This window comes from Rousettus aegyptiacus, unplaced genomic scaffold, assembly GCF_014176215.1.
Source record: "Rousettus aegyptiacus isolate mRouAeg1 unplaced genomic scaffold, mRouAeg1.p scaffold_m13_p_12, whole genome shotgun sequence".
NCBI classification, from domain to species: Eukaryota; Metazoa; Chordata; class Mammalia; order Chiroptera; family Pteropodidae; genus Rousettus; species Rousettus aegyptiacus.
In genome coordinates, this window is record NW_023416287.1 from 633,813 (window position 1) to 652,657 (window position 18,845).

General features: G+C 66.9%; 1 protein-coding gene across 5 annotated transcripts; it reads left to right on the forward strand.

Moving 5' to 3' along the window:
- Positions 1 to 996: 996 nt before the first annotated feature.
- On the forward strand, positions 997 to 14,018 carry YTHDF1 (YTH N6-methyladenosine RNA binding protein 1). 5 transcript variants are annotated; one of them, XM_016136096.2, is made up of 5 exons: positions 997 to 1,293; positions 1,527 to 1,551; positions 2,582 to 2,661; positions 8,912 to 10,414; positions 12,923 to 14,018. In XM_016136096.2, the coding sequence occupies exons 1-5, from the start codon at positions 1,267 to 1,269 to the stop codon at positions 12,947 to 12,949; spliced, it is 1,662 nt and encodes a 553-aa protein (XP_015991582.1). In that variant the 5' UTR covers positions 997 to 1,266; the 3' UTR covers positions 12,950 to 14,018. The 5 variants fall into 5 exon arrangements, with proteins under 5 accessions (XP_015991582.1, XP_015991585.1, XP_036085080.1 ...); XM_016136099.2 differs by lacking the exon at positions 997 to 1,293 and adding an exon at positions 6,194 to 6,440 and having other exon boundaries at positions 1,337 to 1,551; XM_036229187.1 differs by lacking the exons at positions 997 to 1,293; positions 1,527 to 1,551 and adding exons at positions 1,558 to 1,977; positions 6,194 to 6,440.
- Positions 14,019 to 18,845: the final 4,827 nt, after the last annotated feature.

Below are 18,845 nucleotides of genomic sequence, written 5' to 3' on the forward strand. Positions count from 1 at the left end.
CAGTGATGAGTGGATCAGAGCAGCAGGCCTCCTGCATCCACAGCTCCTCCCACAGCTGTGAGATGTTGTGTAGTACCAGCCATCCTGCCTCTACAGTGCCAGGGTGGCTCTGCGCCTATCGGGATCCCACTGTGATCCCAGCCGCCCCCACCCTTCCTGCTTAGTGCATCTCCTGCCTGCTGACATCTGCCCAGGCCCTGCTTTGGGGACCGCTCCTGTGATGCCCGCCTGCTGGACATCCCACCCTGAGCCAGCATTCCAGGACAGGACCCTGGTCAGTGCCTCCTGAAGACATTACATTTGCCAGATCCGGAAAGGGAGCCATGGTAGAGTAGCAAGTACAGCGTCCGGGGAACTGGGCGGGGCGTCCAGGCTGGCGACCCTGTGTGGGGCGGACCTGAGTGGGGAATGAGAACTGGGCTCCCTGAAGGGAAGTGGAGCCAGGAAGGCCTGTCCACCCTTGAACACAGGCCGAAAGCCCCCTTGCAGCGCCGGACTAGGCACAGGGCTCAACTCTCTTTACCTTCCTGCAGCGAAATCGGGCTCAAGAATCTAACACGAAAACTGGCGATAAACCAGGGAGCCCCTTGGAGATCCAAGAAGGTGCTTGCAAAGCAGCACCCTCAGGGAAGCGGGAGTCCAGGGCTCCCGGGGGACAGCTGTTGCAGAAGGTGAGGTCACAGACAAATCTCAGGGGAACCCGGGAACCCGGACCCCTCCGAGGGAGGTCGGTAGGGCGTTTGGGGCGAGCGCAGGGTAGACTGGACTCCAGCCCACGGAACCCCGAACACACCGCTCGGACGCAGCATCGCCCGGTCACTGCCCACGTGACTTCCCAGGCTCGCCCCGCCCCCGCCCAGGCCCCGCCCACGCCGCGTGAGGCTAGGACCCGGGCGCGAGATCCGTCCCGTCCGACTTCGGCGCGCAGGCGCGGCGCGTGGCGACCCGGCGGCGCTCCCGGCCTGCCCCGCTCGCGCTGACGTCGCGCAGCTCCGTCCCGCCGCCGCTGCCGCCGCCGCTGCCGGTTCCGCCGCCGCTGCCGCCGCCGCTGCCGCCATTGGAGTCGGCCCCTCATCCGTGCGCCCCGTCCCTGCTCACCGACCTGCGCCTCGGCCCGCGCGCCCAGCAGCCGCCGCCGCCCGGCCGGCGCCCGGGAAGGACGCGACGGGCCGCGGGCAGCGAGAGCGCTGGTGACAGGCCCGGCCTCGCGGGAGGCCCTAGCCGGCGGGCGCCCCGGCCCCGCGCCGCGCCGCCTGTTCATGAAGCATGTCGGCCACCAGCGTGGATCCCCAGGTAGCGGGCCGGGCGGGGCGCGCGGTTGGCGGCGGGGAGCCGGTCACGTGGTTGGGACCGCGGTCGCGGGGTCGGGGTCGCGGGGTCGGGCCCGGGGCAGGGGCGCGTGTGGCCGCAGGGCCCGTTCACGCCAGAGCGCGCCGCTGGCCGGGGAGGGGTTCTGGTAAATAACTTTGTATTTCCCTTTCCTCCGCGTTTCGTCCGCTCGCACGTCCGGGCCTGCGACGGAGCAGAGAACAAAAGGACAAGATAATAAAGGTGAGCGCAGGTGGGGCGGGCTGTGGGCCCCGGAGTGGACGAAGCAGGCGGTCGCCGAGGAGTGGCGGGCCATGCGGGCGATGAATGTCTAGGAAGCAGCTTCCAGACTGAAAGCTTTTCCTCCACAGCTTTGGGGGGATGAAGCATTTGGGGAGGTTTGACAGGTCGGGAACTTTTGGAGAAGTGGGCGGTTAGAATAACCGCGGCGCGGGCGGTTTGGATGGGGAAGGCGAGGAGGCGCAGGGACCATGACTCCGCCTGTGTGCCCTAGGTGGGAGGGGCCGGCTCTGTGGGGGCAGCACCTGCCCGGCCCTGGGAGCTGGCTGCGAAGCCCAGCAGTTACAGCCCTTGCCTCCTGAGGCCCTTGTCTTGTCTTATGACGTCCTAGCTTGGGGTAAACCCCAAAACTCACTCTCGTGAGAACCGGTAAGTGACACTTCGTGCTTACCTGGAAGACTGTTTTCAACCAGTGTGTGTGTTGCTCGGGTGTAACCAAATATGAGTCTTCGTGTTTTAAGGTTGGACGAGGCCCCGCACTCTGGTTACCTTTTCCTTGCTTTCCTGGCTCACCGTCGTGACAGTGGACAGTTAGCCAGATAGAGTGAGTCAGGAGTGGTTCTCAGTCCCGTCCTTTCCTGCTGCCCTGCCCGAGCCACCTGGTCCACTCCCTACACAGGCAGGTGGGCTTCCGGAAGTACCACCCTCTGGTATACGTACCCCCTACACCACTGTGCCTTTGCCAAGACCCTCTCACAAGGTCCTCGCCTTATTTTGTCTGTATTTCCATTTTGTAAACGTCTATCGATCTATGAAATCTTTCTCAACAGCACAGCGCCAGTTGTTGAGAGTTCTGCGTTGTCATCCCTGATTAGCTGTGTGACAATCGGCGCCATACTGGTTGTGTTCATTCTTAAGTTAAAGCAATTTCCGCCAGAAGTAATGGGCATGGACTTTGGTATGTTTAACTTCCACGCTTAAAAGTGATTTTTAAAAATTCAAATGTAGTATTTGTTTGTGCTTTTTGTCCTAGTACAAAATGGTTCTTTGCATCAGAAGGATACAGTTCATGACAATGACTTTGAGCCCTACCTTTCAGGACAGTCAAATCAGGTGAGTGTTTTTATATCAGTTTTGACTGAACTTTATGATCCACCTTTACTGTCGTGTTTCTAACATGATACTAACCAACAAAAAAGCAGACCGTGAAGTACTAGAAACAGCGGGAAGCTTGCTGACGAACACTTGCTCTGAAGACCAGCTGTTCGTTGAGTGTGGCCGGGGCGCCGTGCCGTGGGCTCTCTCTCCGGAGGAAGCGCAGGCTCCGGCGTGCGAGTGGCGTTCTCGCGGGCCTCAGCGTCGTGGCTCACGGGAGCGCTTACTGTCCCCAGCAGAGTGGAGCTGCGAGCAGTTCTCGGATGTTTTCTGACAAGTTGCTTTAGTTCTGGATGACTGGAGTTGTGGTCTAGGACAGCCGCTAAGATCCTGGCTCTGAAGCCCGATTCCTGCCTCGGGGTCGAACCCTAACTCCACCGCTGGTTGACTGTGTGACGCTTCCTCAGGCGGCTCGCCCGCTGCCTGTTTCCTGGGCAACAGATTGTGGTCAGTCCGCACAGAGTTGCTGGGGGATCAGGTGCTGCGTGGGAGGATCGGAGACGGGGCCTGATGTGGGGCCAGGGCGCCGGGGCCGCGCGGTCTGCCTAGGGATTGCAGGGTTCCTCAGCCTCGGCACTGCGGGCCCCTTGGACTGAAACCATCTTTGTTTTGTGTGCTGTAGGGTGTTAAGGAGCCTCCTTGGCCTTTGGTAACTGCCTCCCAGTGTGACGGTCAAAAGTGTCTGGGCACGTGTTCCCTGGGGGGGGCGACTTGCCCTGTTGGAAGCACCGGGCTGGTTGGAGCGGGTTTAAGCGCAGCGCATCCTGGACGCACTGCTGGTTCGCTGCGGAGCAAAGGCCGGCCTCGCCTCCCCTGCGCCGGGCTGGGAGCAGCCCGCTCTTGAGAAGCTGCCCTTCTCCGAAGTGTCTTTGGCCTTATCTGTCCTCCTTACCGCTGTGCTCCGCGGGTCACCAGCAGAGGGTCCCTGAGGCTCTGGCCGCCGCCAGGCAGGGCACAGTGCCACAGGGCAGAGCCAGCTGGCCTCAGCGACGGGTCCGCCAGAGACACGGATGGCGAGTAGTGAAACGGACGTGTCCTTGACCATCTTTTTTCTCAGGTGGCTCTAATGCTGTGGCAGCGGTGTGCACTAACTTTAACTAAAGGGGGCGCTGTTTCGCTCGAAGTGTGTTCTGGGAGGCAGTAGCCTTCGTGTCACTCTGCGGGGTCTCTGCAAGCAGAACAGTGGTTCTGGTGTCAGTGCGGTGGCTGCAGTTGCCCTGGGGGGAGCCGCGTGGAGCCAGCCCTGCCGCGCAGCCGCTGTGACCAGCCCGAGACCGGCCCCTTCCCGTCGTGCCGGGAGCTCCCTTCTTGCGAGGTGGCTGTCAGCGCTCACGTGGAGTGAGCCCAGCACCAGTGGGAGCACGTTCTCCAGAGACGCCGCCGTCGGGGGTGGGAGGCAGCGCGCGGCAGGGCCCTGGCTTTGTGGGCGGGAGCAGAGAGGCCCCGGCCCGCCCCTCGGTTCCCGCGTCCGTCCCTGTGCTTGTCCCTGCGCTTGTCATCGGGCGCTCACAGGGCTGCGGCACGGAGCTGCCCCCGCGGTGGGGCCCGGGCGGCCCGTCACTGCTCTCGCTTTGGGCTCTGCTGGCAGATCCTGGTAGGGGAGTCCCCGCTGTGCTTCGGCTGTGACTCGGGGTTGAGGACGTGCTGGGGTGCCCAGCCCGCCTGGCTGCGGGAGGTGGGGGGAGCCGTGTGGCCGGGAAGGAGCCTCACGGTCTGTCGCTGTCTCCCTGCTCTGGGAGGCGTTGGTGTGTGGCAGGCTGTGCACACGTGAAGACGCAGTTTGACGAGGACATGTGCCTTGCACACGCACACCGGTGGCTGCCACCGCAGTGACGGTGCAGACGGACCCACGGCTTGTGCTGCGTTTCCTTTTTGACCCAGATGTCCTCAGGGCCACCGGAGGCTGCATGCTCATGCTCTCTGACACCTTAGCTCCCAGGGTGGCGTGGGGGACGCTCACGGCCCACCTGGTTTTCGGTAGGGTGCACTTACTTGCAGCATGCTGGCATGGGACTGTCGCCCGGACACCCTGACCTAGCGCTCTGGGTCCCCTGCTGTGACTTGAAGTCAGTATTAGTTTGCACTTTGGAAATGACAAGCGGGGAGGACAGGGGAGAAGGGGACTCTGGCGGGGCTGCACTGTCCTCCTGGCGCCCCGTGCCTGGGGGACGGCGCAGCGACCCCGGGGAGGCCCAAGTGTGCAGGCGGGGCCGGGAGGTGCGGGCACGAGGGGCGGCCAGGGCCCTGTGGCCCCACTGGGAGCACTCTGGTGTGCCAGGCCTGCCTCCCTGGCGGGGACAGGAAGGATGAGCAGTGAACTCCGTTTCCCTCTGGCAGCCAGGTGCCCCCCAAGCGCCGGGGGGACATCGCTTTCCTAGGGAGGCCTTGACTCCTGCATGGAGCTCTGCGCGGCTCACCGGGAGCTGTGCCTGCCCGTGCCGTAGCAGTCCGGGGGAGAGCCACGCCGGTCACCACGTCCGGCGCCGGGAGGCTGTGCTCCGTGCGGAGCAGGGCCGCTGCGGGCAGCGTGGGCCAGGCATGGCCTCTCCCCTCAGCGCCCCGCGTGCGGTGTCCGCGCCGCCGTCCTGTGCCGGAGCTGAAGCGCGTTCCTCTTCGCGAGAAGCTCCGTCTGGCCTCGGGCGCTTCCGTCCGCTGTCACCCGGCGTCTGTCGCCTTGAGGTGGTTTTGTTCACCCACTAGCACGAGGCCAGGCCAGACAGAGGCCTCGCCAGGGTGCACCCTCCACACGCGGACCGGGCCCTGGAGGGGTCGGCTTGGCATGAGCTTCTTACCGCGTTCGAACACTCCAGGGTCCCTGATACGATGCTGGCTCACAGCGGAGGCTTGTCACCTGAGCGTCAGCTGACAGGACCGCTGGGGTCGCAGCACCCTTCGTGTTGAGCCAGCCGCTCCGGCAGTGCCCTGGAGGTGGCGCGTGCCCTGCGCCTGCCCTGGGGGGGGGGCTGCCTTCGCGGCCTCAGCACGAGAGCGAGGGCCACGCGGGCCGGGCTCAGCTGCGCTCCTGGGACCCGCGTCGCTGACCCCGTGTTCACAGTCGCTCTGGACGTTTTTACGCAGTTTGTTTTTCCCCCCTTTTAAGTCAATGCTTCTCAACTTACTACAGGAACCTCTGTCCCCTTCTGGGTGCAGGGTCTGCTTCTCCCCCAAGGCCCCACCCTTGGCCGCCAGCAGCTGAGCCACTTTATTGTTTGTGAAACTGAAAGCTTTTGAGAAATCTCAGGATTTCTCCTTTCTCAGAAAAGCGGGTGTAGGAAGCATGTGTCTCAACCTTAAACGGTTCTGGTTGTTCAGAAGGACAGTGTCTTTAATGGGGTTACATTTTAGTAAGTACGAAAAACTCGGTTCTAGGGCAGGGTCCTTGCTTTGCTGCGTTTTACTGTTTGGTTTTTCAGAGAGCGATGCAGGGGTGGTGATCGCTGTTTGGAGTTTGTCTCGTTCAGAGTGTCCTCACGTTCACCATTTTTTTTAGCCACCAGGACGCACCCCCAGAGCCCAGCACTGGGGTGTCTTCCCTGCCGTCGGGAGACTGTGTGGAAGACTCACTGGGTGTGACCTGAGCTGCAGCAGAGGCTGCAGTCAGCAGTCCCGCCGTGAAAGCACCGGTCATGGGCTTGGTCGTACCTGCGTGGTCCGTTCCTTCCAGAACGAGACACCTGCTCAGAGGCGTCACTGCGCTAAGAGCAGATCGGAACTTTCGTTGCACGCACCGTGTCCTGGTAAATGGACGTCCACGGTCACAGCAAGGTGCCCGTCGACTGAGGGGAGAGCTTGTTCGGTGTCACGCGGGCCCCCCGAGGCGTGCGTGGGTCGGCACGTCGTGTCCCGTCCTGTCTGGGGCCGGTGCCTGGCTCTGAGTGCAGGGTGTGGCGGTGCCGGCTGGTGGGCGGCGGCCCCGTGCACGCCGAGCGTGACCGGCTTCCCGGTGCGTGCTTCCCTCGGTTTCGGGCCCCGTCCACTGCGAACAGGCCGGCGGCGAGGCAGGAGGCCATGGTCGTCCCCACAGCACACGGGCGGCCTCTCCAGGCTCCCTTCGCTCGCGGACTCTCAGAGGACGCGCAGCAGGGGCAGTAGGAAACGGGCCGCCTGCGAGGCCAGGTAACGGGGGAGCCGGGCTCACGGCACCGGGTCGCTGCTCACAGCCATAGTCTGCCACGCAGCCCGGGCCGGGCAGGGCTGGGGCCGGGCCCGCTCCCGCCTGTGCCGGTCTCCCCCGCCGAGGCCTGTGCCCAGGGGCCCTGGAAGTGGCAGCGTGGGTGGCCCCGGTGGACTGCAGCCGCTTGCCAAGCACTGCTGCTCCGTCTGGGAACTCGGAGAGGCGCCTCGGTGCCTCGTGTGAGTCAGGACGCTCTAGAGAGAGCTGCGGTCCGGGCCGTGTCGTGAGTTCTCTGGAAGCTGCACCAATGCCGGTGCGCACCTCACAGTGACCTGCGCTGGACGGATGATGGGGACAGATCCCTGCCGCGGTCTGACCCCTGGCTGGACATGGAGGGCTTGGGCGATGCCGGCGGGGGGTCTGCCTGTCCCTGGATGTCCAGTCCTGGCTGCCCGGGGCGTCGCGTGACCGGATGCCAGCTGTCTGCTGAGCAGTGACATCTCAGATGGGTGCTGAGGGGCCTTTGCCGTGCTGCGGCACGGCCAGGGCGGTGTGCCCGGCTGCCGGACCGTCACGTCCTGCTGGTGTCCGCACCCTGGCCAGAGGCTCAGGCCCGGGGCTGCCGTCCCCCTCCCCCTCCCCCTCCCGTCTCCCACCCGCCCATGGGACAGGTCGCTTGGAGGGTGCAAGTAAGGCGAGGCACACTGAGGAGGAGCTGGCACTGAAGGGGCTGGAGCCACCGAAACCCTTCCAGGAAGCTCAGGCCCCACGGACGGAACCCGGGTGGCGCCCGCGGTCTGTCTGCCCCTCACTCCCCGAGACCACAGGCCTTGTCACGGGAAGCAGTGACTGCTGCATCGTAAAGGTGGCCTTGGAATGGTCTGGGGTGGGTGGAGCAGCCACAGGAAGGAAGTCTGACTCCTGAGCCCAAGAACTGCAGGGTAGGACGAGGAGGCAGGAGGTGGCCGCTTCACCACGGCCACCGTGCCACATGCTGGGCTGGGATGTGTTGTGGGACCGGCTTGTTTTCCACAGGGCCTTCTAGGGGGCCCAGAGACTGCCAACCCCCTTCCCAATGCAGCCGATCTGCTTGTCTGGTGTTCACCCCCCATCGTACCCCCGAATCTCCCACCTCGGGGCCAGGGCTGCAGGCCACACCCGGACTCCAGCCACCCTCGGGGGCCAGGTGGGGGCTCTCTTCTGAAGATGGGTTGGCGTGGGAGGCTTCTAGCCGACGCTCTCCATGGGAACCCTCGTGTTCTTTGGGGGGCGGGGGCCGGATGGGGGCTGTTAAGGAATCGGAGAATGGCGTCACGGGCGGGAGGGCTCGGCCCTCAGTGCGCACCCCCCGACTGTCTCCGTTCCCGCCTCGGTGGCCAGACCCCTAGTGAGCCTCTCCAGGGGGCACCCCCAGACCCATTGACTGAGTCTCACGTGCGCCCCGGGCATCTTGTTGGAGCCCCTCAGTTGACGCCCTGCTGCCTCGTGGTCCAGCCACGTTCTGGCCCTGGCCCGCACCACACAGAGGGCCCTTGCTGTGGGCCGCAGAGCTGGGCCGCAGGGCCTCGCGTGCGGCAGGCGCTCTGGAGGGGCGTGTGCGAGGAGCATCCGGAGTTGCCGTGACGGGCGGGGGCACAAGGGGTCCTGTGGGCTGAGGGTGGGTGGGGGGCTCACTTGGAGCCTGCCTGGGGACCCATCTGTAGCCTAGGGGGCCCGCCCGCCGCCAGAACCATCTCCTCGCCCTCTGGGCTGTTCCCACTTCCGCTGAGCTGCCCGTGCTGTCAGCGCCCGCCGGGCGGCACTGCCGGGCGGCCTGGTTGGGCCCTCGCGCGGGCTCCTTGAGGAAGAGTGGACGGCCATCGGGCCGGGCTCGGCCACTGAGCTTGTGTCCAGACCACTGCGGGGGCGCCCTGCGTGTGGAGACAGCCCCGGCCACGTCCCCCGCGGCCCCTCCACTGGCTCTGCGCCCACAGTGTCCGCGCCCCTGGCGGGTGCTGGCGCTGCTGGCCAGTCTTACCGCCCCCAGCCTGCACTCGAGCAGGGGCGGTTGTCACTTTTGGGGTCCCTCTAACTTGTCACTTGCTGTTTCTGCAGAGTAACAGCTACCCGTCCATGGCTGACCCCTACCTGCCCAGCTATTACCCGCCGTCCATCGGATTCCCTTACTCCCTCAGCGAGGCGCCGTGGTCCACTGGAGGGGACCCCCCTGTCCCCTACCTCACCACCTACGGACAGCTCAGCAACGGGGACCACCATTTCGTGCACGACGCCGTGTTCGGGCAGCCCGGGGGCCTGGGGAGCAGCATCTACCAGCACAGGCTCAGCTTCTTCCCAGAAAGCCCTCCCTTCTCCGCCTGGGGGGCGGGCGGGGCGCAGGGGCAGCAGGCCCAGGGCTCGGCCTACGGGGGCAGCTACGCCTACCCGCCGAGCTCGCTGGGCGGCTCCGTTGTGGACGGGCAGGCCGGCTTCGCCAGTGACAGCCTCAGCAAGGCCCCAGGGGTGAGCGGCCTGGAGCAGGGCCTGGTGGGCCTGAAGGTGGGCGACGTCACTGCCTCTGCAGTCAAGACAGTGGGCTCGGTTGTCAGCAGCGTGGCCATGACCGGCGTGCTCACTGGCAGCGCGGGGACAAACGTCAGCATGCCCGTTTCCAAGCCGACGTCGTGGGCCGCCATCGCCAGCAAGCCGGCAAAGCCGCAGCCGAAGATGAAAGCCAAGGGCGGGCCTGTCGTCGGGGGCGCACTGCCCCCTCCCCCCATAAAGCATAACATGGACATCGGCACCTGGGATAACAAGGGGCCTGTGCCCAAGGCCCCGGCGCCCCAGTCTGCCCCAGCGCCCCCGCCGGCCGTGCCGCCCCTGCCTGCTCAGGCCCTGCCCTCGGCCCAAGTGCAGCATCAGAGCCCTCAGCAGCCGCCCCAGACCCGCTGGGTGGCCCCACGCAGCAGGAGTGCAGCGCTGGGGCCGGGCGCCGGGACCGGGGGTGACGGCCACGCTCCCGGAAGCGCCCTGCCCAGCTCTGCCCCGAGCGTGGACTCGCACCCCGTCCTGGAGAAGCTGAAGGCCGCCCACAGCTACAACCCCAAGGAGTTCGACTGGAACCTCCGGAGCGGCCGCGTGTTCATCATCAAAAGCTACTCGGAGGACGACGTGCACCGCTCCATCAAGTACTCCATCTGGTGCAGCACCGAGCACGGCAACAAGCGCCTGGACGGCGCCTTCCGCTCCGTCGGCAGCCGGGGGCCCGTCTACCTGCTCTTCAGCGTCAACGGCAGCGGCCACTTCTGCGGGGTGGCCGAGATGAAGTCGCCGGTGGACTACGGCACGAGCGCGGGCGTCTGGTCTCAGGACAAGTGGAAGGGCAAGTTCGACGTCAAGTGGATCTTTGTGAAGGACGTGCCCAACAACCAGCTGCGGCACATCCGGCTGGAGAACAACGACAACAAGCCCGTCACCAACTCCCGCGACACGCAGGAGGTGCCCCTGGAGAAGGCGAAGCAAGTGCTCAAGATCATCGCCTCCTACAAGCACACGACGTCCATCTTCGACGACTTCTCCCACTACGAGAAGCGCCAGGAGGAGGAGGAGGGGGCGCGCAAGGCGAGTCGGCGGGGGCGGGCGGGGCCCCCCGTGGTGCCGACGGAGCAGCGTCACCGCATACCTGCTGAGCTGTCCTCCCTCTGAGGAGCGGTGACAGGCCCTCGGTGCAGACTCTGCCGTGAGGGCCCGGAGCGAGACGCACGCCTTTCTCGTGCGCGTCGGGACTGTCCTCGGACGGCCGTCCTGGGCTTCCCCGAGGCAGGAGCGCGTCCTCCGCTCTGGGGCAGGTGGCGAGGCCTCCAGACCCCGCGCCCGGCCCCGGCCCCTGCCATCGGCAGCTCCGCAGCTTGTTGCTTATTTTTCCTCTCGAGTCCCTGTCCCGTGGCTTTGAGAAGCTGACCTCGCTCCGTTGGTGGTAGGGTGGCGGGGACGGGGGACACGGGGGGGCTGGCGAGCACAGGGCACCGCAGAGCCTGCTCCAGAGAGCGTGGGCCCAGCTGTCCCGGGCTGGCTGACACCGGGGAAGGGGGACAGTGCCACACCCTCGGGAGGCTGCTGCGTTTGAGAGTTTGCCGTGAGGCTTTTTCCTAGGTTTTATTCTGTTTTTAAAACGTCCTTTTACGAAACAGTTGACCGTGGGTGGGTTTTCACTCCTTTTCCGGTTCTCTGTGTTAGAAGCGTTGTGCACCTGTGAGCATCCAGCGTCTTTAGCAGGAAGGCACGTAGACGGGCCTCGAGAGAGCACTTAGTGGCAGCGGTCCTAAGTCACACGCACAGTGACAGCTCAGGTTTGCAGATCTGTTTCCCTCTGTGCGCGTCACTTCTGCCCAGCTGTTGGGACTCTGTTTCAGCTCTCCCAGGTGTGACATAGACTATCTGAAGCAGGTACACCTGCGGAGTTTACAGGGGCAGACAGCATGTTGGTCATGCAGCTTGCGCCCCTTCGTCCCCTGGGAGCAGTGGCCGTGTGTGTATCCACGGTAAACGCTGCGGTACTTGGCGCTCGCCCAGTGCTCACTGGGTCCCTGAGGTGTGATGAGCCTGGGGCGAGCCTCTGGCCCTCGCCTGGTTGGTTTCCTTTCTTGTCTCCTGAAACCTGTGTGGGGCCAGGCCCTGAGATGCCTGTCGGGGGCCAGGCGTTGGGAGGGGACAGCCTGCGGTCAGGCACACGGGTTCGAGCTGTTCCTGCAGCCGGCTCAGCGGGCACTTGAGATTCTGCCAGCACATCGGCAGGTGGGTGCCCCCGTCGCCTTGCTGTGACGCCTCACCGGGCGTCCTGCCGGAGTCCTGGAGGGGGCCTGCAGGGCAGACCACCGCCTCACCAGGCTCACATGTCTCCGCGCTGCTGGGCATGACAGGCGGGGCCCTGAGTGGCCGCTCTCTCCGTGCGTCTCAGACCGCGTGAGCGCGCTGCGTGCTGTGGACTAGGGGCACTCTGCGTCATGGTCACCAGTCCACCGCAGAGCTGGGTGCGGGAACTCGACTTGCAGGGGGGCCTGCCGGGCGGGGTCTGGCAGGCAGCACCCCCTCCCGGCGGTTTGCATGGCAGGGAGGTTCTCAGGACACCTCAGAACAGACCCAGCTCTAGGTGAGCGATCGGGGACGCTGGGCAGGCCTGCTGTCCTGCCCTGTGCTGTTCTGGGCTCCAGGTGACACACGCAGGTGTCCTCAGGAGGCCGGACTCTGCAGCTGTGCCATCAGCGGGCTCTGACCTGCAGTCACTCGTTCGGGCACGTCGACAGCGCGGTGAGAGTTCAGCTGCAGAGTCCTGTCCCCCACTGGACCGGGCCAGCCTGGGCCACCTGCACAGGTGTGGCAGGAGCCGGGAAGGCGGGGCTGAGGAGCAAGCGCCTCCTGGGCCGTGGGGGTGTCCTCCTGCAGGGCAGGCTGCGCCCCGGGAGGCCTGTGGGGTTCCCGCCGCCATCCTGTCATTGCGGGCACTCCGGCCGGCCGCAGATCCTGGCAGAGGTGGGCGGGGCCCTCCCCAGGGACGTGGGCCCAGGGGCGTGGGTCCCAGGCCGCCAAGTTCAGGCTCAGGCCTGCTCACCCGGCTGGCCGGCTCCTGCGGGCTCTCTTCAGGGCTGGGGCGAGGAGCAGGGTGTGGGGCAGGCCTGTGTCTTGTCGTTTGTCAGCCCCGAGACGCAGTCAGTCCAGTGTTAGCAGGAGGCGTGGTTCACTTTGTCTCGTCCCTTGAGTGTCTGGTGACCCCGTGTGCTGGGAGTCCTGTCGTCACCCAGCCCCGTGTTGCGGTGCCCTTCGCGGCTTCACCCTGGTGGGACACGGGACGCGCCCCGGTGCTGAGACGTGTGCTCCGCCCTCAGCGCTGCGTGTGGCAGCATGCAGAGCCCCCTAAGGGGAGCCCAGCTGGGAGCCACGGGCTCTCGCCTTCTGGGCGAGCCGGCTCCCCGTAGGTGGGATGCACCTGCCAGGCGGAGGCAAATGCTGGCTGCCGGCCCGGCCGCACGTGGGTGGTCCGGCGGGCGCACGGGTCCAGGCCTGGGACCTCGGTTCTGAGGGATGTGTGCGCGTCCAGGCCGCGTGCTAAACTCCCCGCTTCTCTCTCGGCAGGAACGGCAGAATCGGAACAAGCAGTGAGCAGAAGCCAGGCCCGCCGTGGTCTCGCGCCCGACGGAGGACCCGCGCGCGGTGCTGTCCTGGCGTGCGGGCCGGCGCGCCGCGGCCCCACGTCCCCCCGGCTCACGTCAGTCGGGGGCCTGCGTCCACCTGCGTTTTTCTGTGTGCTGTCGCGTTGCAGAACTCACTAATAAAGGAGGGTGGTCTTCACCAGCTCCTCGGTCAGATTGACCCAACGCGAGTTCCCAGTATCTTTAAAAACACACGAGAACAAACACGCCCCGAGGACTGTTGTTTATTTTGGCAGAACTCGTGTCGTCGTCCTTGCGTTCGCACTCGCGTCACCTGGGACGTCGCCGCTTCCCGGGGAGCGGCGCAGACCCCGAGTCGTGTCACGTGGTGTGTCCTGCTGAAGCTTCTCACGGCGCCGGAGGCCGCAGGTCCCGACCCGCATCGGCCTGGCGTGCGGCTCGCGCTGGCGGCGCCCTCCGCGGCGCCCCCGCGTGCGGGGCTTTGCTGGGCAGGGGGGCGCGTCGCGGTGCCGTGTTTGGGGGGGCACGTCCCTTCTGCAGTCTCGCGCCCCCGGAGCGGCCATGCCAGTGGGGCGACGGCGGGACCCGGTGTGCAGCAGCTGTGGGTCGGGCATCCGGGCGCCTCACTGTGCGCCCGTCACTCGGGAGCCCAGGGCCGTTTTTGGCTCCTGCCCGGGGCCCGGGCTCTAGGGTGAGCTGACAGCGGGCGGCAGGCTTCGCCGTGCGTCCGGATCTTTTTCCTATTTGGGCAAAAAGAGCAAAACAGCCTCGGGACCTGCGTTTGCCGTCGTGTTGTGCGGAACGGGGGACCGTGGACAGCCGCCGTCCCCTGGAGCTGGAGCGTGACATGGTCTCACGTCTGCCCACCCGTGGCGGGGGCTCCCCGCAGAGGGAGCGGACCCTCCCGAGACTCCACCTGGAGCACCGCCCGGCCCCGGGGAGGCCGCGCTGTCGACGTGTGCGCACAGCTCCTCTGCGTCGTCACCACCTGGACGCGTCACGGCCGCCGGCCACTTCCTCTGGGAGAGCACGAGCCTTAATAAACACCTGCTGAGCAAGCCCGATGTCACGTCTTTCTTCCTCATCTGACGGGGTTTCACTGAGAAACCGTCGAAGGGGTCCCCGCCCTCAAGCCCACGTGTGTCTGCTGCAGGGAGCCGACGGTCACTGCGACCGTGAGTCGTAGCCTCGCTTGCCCCTCGTCAGTCTGCTGAACGCAGGGACCTGAGGACCCCCGCTGCCGCTCGGGTCCGCAGCGCCTGCTCACGCCTCGCCAGGTGCGTGCGGGCCAGTCGGAGGGGGTGGCCGGGAGCATCTCGCGCCGGCCCCCAGGCCCCGGCACCGCCAGCTGCCCGCGTGCCGCGTCCCTGGAGGAGTGGGCCTGCGTGTCGCCAGGTGGCTCCCTTGGGTGCAGTTTACAAACAAGTCCACGGGCCTGAAGCGCACACCGCAGAGTCGTGGCAAGTGGAGGCCCGGGGCGTCGGTGTCCCCCAGGAGTTTGCCACGTGCACGTGCCCTGGCGGGGACGCCACAGAGCTGACTCCCGGGACGCGGGTCCTGCCTGTGCAGCGGGTCCTGCCTGTGCAGCCGCGTGCCCGCCGCCTGGCGAGCGGGCTGCGGGCCGTGCGGCGTCGGCGCCCGGGCGGCCCATGGCCTCGCCTTGGAGAGCGCGTCACGCGCGCCGGTCCCCGCCCTGCTCCTTTGTCAGGTGCGTGTGACCGCTGGGCTCCCCGAACGTTTGCGAAGTGACGGGCGCTGCAGAGACTGTGGCTGCCCCCTCGGTGGGACCTGGCCGCGGACGCCGCGCCAGCGCCTGCTCTGGCGGGGCGGTCGCTGTCCTGCCGCGCACGGCCACCTCCCTCCGGTGTCGCCTGCAGGCCCCCCGCCCCGTGCAGAGGGGCCGCCTTGCCACACCCCGGCCACTCCGGGGCAGCGCCCGGGGAAGGAAGACGAGGGCAGGTCTGTGTCCAGCCTGTCCCGGGCTCCCTTGAGAGGGCGGCCAGCCTGGCCCTGAGGAGTCCCTGTCACACCCCAGACCCCACCACGTCAGGATTCTCCAGGTCCACGTGAACCCTGTCAGCCCGCTGTGCCCTGGGAGGGTCCGTCTAGGGCAGGCGGCGTCCCCACACCCTGGCTGGCTCGTCCCCGGCTGCGTTCACAGCCAGCCCTCTGTGCCAGCGCTGAGCTAGCCGGCGACGGGAGTGCGGCGAGGGGCCGGCTCAGCCTGCCAGCCGGGGTCCTGTCCTCCTCTGGTGGGACAAAGCCTCGCGCCGTGGCCTGTGACGAGGTCACTAGCCCGTGCCCGGCCCCCTCTGGGCCTCACCGTGCCTGTCTGGGTGAGGCGGCCAGCGGCGGGGTCGTGCTTTCTCGGCGAGGCGTGCGGTGACCGCTCTGCCCGCGGCGTCGCCCGCCCCTCCGGCCCCACGTGGCCGCTTCTCCCGCGGCCTGCAGCTGCTGCTGAGAGTCGCGTGTCGGATCACCTTTCAGAAGCAGTGCATCAGGAAGGGCGCTAGAGCGCGCCCCACCCCGCGTTTTGACCGTCACGATTCGCTCCGTGGACGAGTTGCACGGCGGCGTTTATGAGAACGCGGAGTCGACTCCCCTGTCCGCTCACCTGGGTTTGCTGGAAAGGCCGCGGGCGAGGGTGTGCCGGGCGGGGCGGCCACACGCCGGGGCGGAGGCACCTGCGGCCTCGTCCTGCACCGCAGCCCGCCAGGCTCCCCAGCGGCTGTGACGCGGCTGTCACGCTTTGACCCAGGGCCACCTGACCCCTGTTTAGTCATGTCCTTTACAGCATTTCGGGTGGGGGAAGCCCTGTATCTGGGGCCACCTCAAGGTCCTGCTCTGCCAACCGCCCCACTGCGCTGGACAGCAGCACCCCCCTTCCACGCAGGCCTGGCGGGGAAGCCCCGGGCTGACTCCACTCTGGTTCCTTCCTGTGGGCAGGGTCCCCACCCGGCTGCCTCAGTGGCCGCTGGAGATGAACAGGGCGGGTGTGCCCACTGGCAGAGACCGGGCTCGGGGCGGCGACGCAGGAGCATGCCCCTCCTTCGCCGGGCAGCCCACGCGTGGAGGACGCCCCTGCTGGGGGCCGGCGTGGAGGCCTTGGCTCTGACCACGAGCTCCACGGCGGGACCCGTTACCGACTGCTGTTTGGGCTTGGCTGCCCCCCGCGCCCCCTGCCAAGGTCTGTGCTTCCTGGCCAGGGATGTCCCAGCGGAGGCCAGCGTCCAGCCACAGCTCGCCAGCAGGCCCACAGTGGCCCATTCCCCAGGGCTGCCCCTTTCTCGTCAGCTGAATGGCCTTTGCCCCCTCACCCTCCTCAGGACTGATGTCTGGGTTCCTACCTGCCCCGCTCTGCTGGGGACTTGGGCTGGGCGGCGAGCCCCTGGGTGCTCAGCGGGCAGTGTGAGCGGGCCCAGCCCTTCGGGGGTTGGGGCACAGGCAGTAGGAGAGCAGTGGGCATCTGAGCATCTGTCCAGAGGTCAGGAGGGGGCGAGGGCATGGGGCGTGCTTTGAGGGGTGTGGTCGTGCAGCCGGCGATGTGGCCAGAGGCCGGGGGTCCAGTCCTTCCCTCAGCCGAGCAGGGCCGTCCCGTCGCTGTGCCCGCTTCCGAGAGCCAGGCTTCCTGGCTATTCCCTGGCACCTGGGGTGCAGGCCATGCGGCAGTGCCCTGCGGGAGCCTGGGCTCTGGGCAGTGGGCGGGGCCATGCGGCTTGGGCCTGGAGCTCTCCACCCGGGCCTGCAGCCTGGGGGCCCAGATGGGGTGGCGGGGAGCCCCCGTCACAGGTTCTCTGCCCCCTGTGTGGAGGGGCGCCGCCTGGAGCACCCCGGGTGGGGGCAGGGCTGGGGGGAGGAGGGCTGTGCAGCCCGGGGGGCAGGACCCAGATGGAGAGGAGGCCCTGGACAGTGGCGTGAGTTCCGGTCCAGCCACTCTGGGACAGTCGCCAGGCTGGGTGGGCCAGCTTCAGAGGGCTGGAGGGGAGTAAGGAAATGACCCCGAGGGGATCCTGTGCCCTGAGCACAGCCGGGGCTCCAATGCCCGCCCTTGGGGCGGTCAGGAAGGCCTCAGGCGGACAGTGAGCCGAGGCCTGTGGGGTGGTTGGGGGGGCCGCAGGAGAGCCCTCGGCGGGAGCGCAGCAGGGCCGCTGGCAGGGGCGCACGCAGCCGGGGCTCACTGGTCTCCCCTGCCCTCAGGCTGCCCTGTGCTCTCTGCACGCACGTGCGCACACATGCGCCAACGTGCCTGTAAGTGCACAGGTGCGTGCCCGATGGTGCACCTGCACTCACCCCCTGTGCACGCACACGTACACGCATAAACGTGCATGTCCGCGCACACGTGCTCTCAGGCACACGCACAGACGCGCACAGGAACACGGACGGCCAGCCATCGAGGCGACAGTGGTCCGGGCAGGAGCCCGGCACCGAGGGAAGCGGGATTGGGGGAAACGGGCCCTCGGCGTGCTCCCGGGACGCCGCCTCCAGCTGCTGGGCAGGTGGGCTCCGCGAAGGGTGGCCGCCACGCCTTCTCGGTAAAGCAGGACGGCTCGCCCTGGAAGGTTCCGCACTGCTCCGGGCGCGAAGTGGTGGGGTGCTGAGACGGGGGTCCCCCGACATTTTGTAGGGTTGTGGGGAAAAGATGGTCGGGACTCCCCGAGGGTCAGCTGTCCCCACGTGGGGTCAGGGACTGGACGTCACACACCCAGCTGTCTGCCACCGAGCCCCCCACACTTCGCCACCCAGCTCTCAGCACGCGGCCGCCACCCTCCCAGGCACACACAGGCCTTTCGAATGACCGCCGGGCGACCGCGGCTCCAGGGGGTCTGCATCCTCGTCATTCTGTTTGTCTACCCTCGCTGCTTCGGAGCTGAAAACAGGTTCCCCCAAGAGACTGGTGGTGATGGTGATGGTGGCGGCGGCGATGGTGGTGGAGAAGATCGTGAAGGTCATGACGGTGACGATGGCGGCCGTCATGACTGCTCGCGCTTACTGCAGGGACACGTGTTCGCTCTCTCCAGCCGCAGGTGAGGGCGCCGAGGCACGGAGAGAGGCCTGAGGCCCGAGGCTGCTTGTGCCTGGCCAAGGGCCAGGGCCGCCCCTCCTGCTGGCTGTCGAGGGGCTCCTGCTGTGCCCCAGCCTCGGCTGCAGGGGGGTTTCTGGGCAGGGTGCAGGGACGCATGCTGCCCTTTCTGCCCGTCAGGGTCCCCTCCCCGGCAGGCTTGCTCAGACCTCGGCGGCACTTGTGTCCTGGTCCCTCTGAGGGACTCAGAAATAGCTGTTGAATGAATGAAGCTCTCGTTCCCTGGGGGCCGGGGTGTCCCTCCTCCTCTGGGAGCTGGGGTGGGGGACAGTCCCCCAGCGGGGAGGGGACTGGCCTCTGCTGTCTGCACAGTGGCGAAGGTCCTTCCAGGCCCGGCCAGGTGCAGAATCCGGCAGCGGCCCCGAGGCGCCCTCGTGTGGTGAGCATTAGCACTGCAGGAGGCGGGCGCCAGCCAGGGCTCCCTCCCCAGGTGAGCTGAGTGGAGGCTCAGTGGGTGGGACTTGTGCCCTGAGACTCCTCCTGAGCTCGGTGTCTGCGCTTAGCGGGCAGCCGTCCTGACCCTGCGCAGACCACGCCCTCTGCGGGCTGCTGACCAGGTGTGCTTCATGAGCCTCGGCAGATGCAGCCTGGGGCAGGGAGTGTCCCAAGATTGGTCTCCTCGGCTGTCTGTCTCAGTGGGCGCAGACCCTGCTCACAGGACTGCTGCCCTGGGCTGGTAACAGGTCTTGGTCCCAGCTTGGGGCTCTCAGGAGGGACCAGAGTGGTCACACCCTGGGATAGCCCAGGTGCACTCCCCAGATGGAGCCTCTGGCACAGACTCCCGCGGAGGCCACTGGACTCTGGG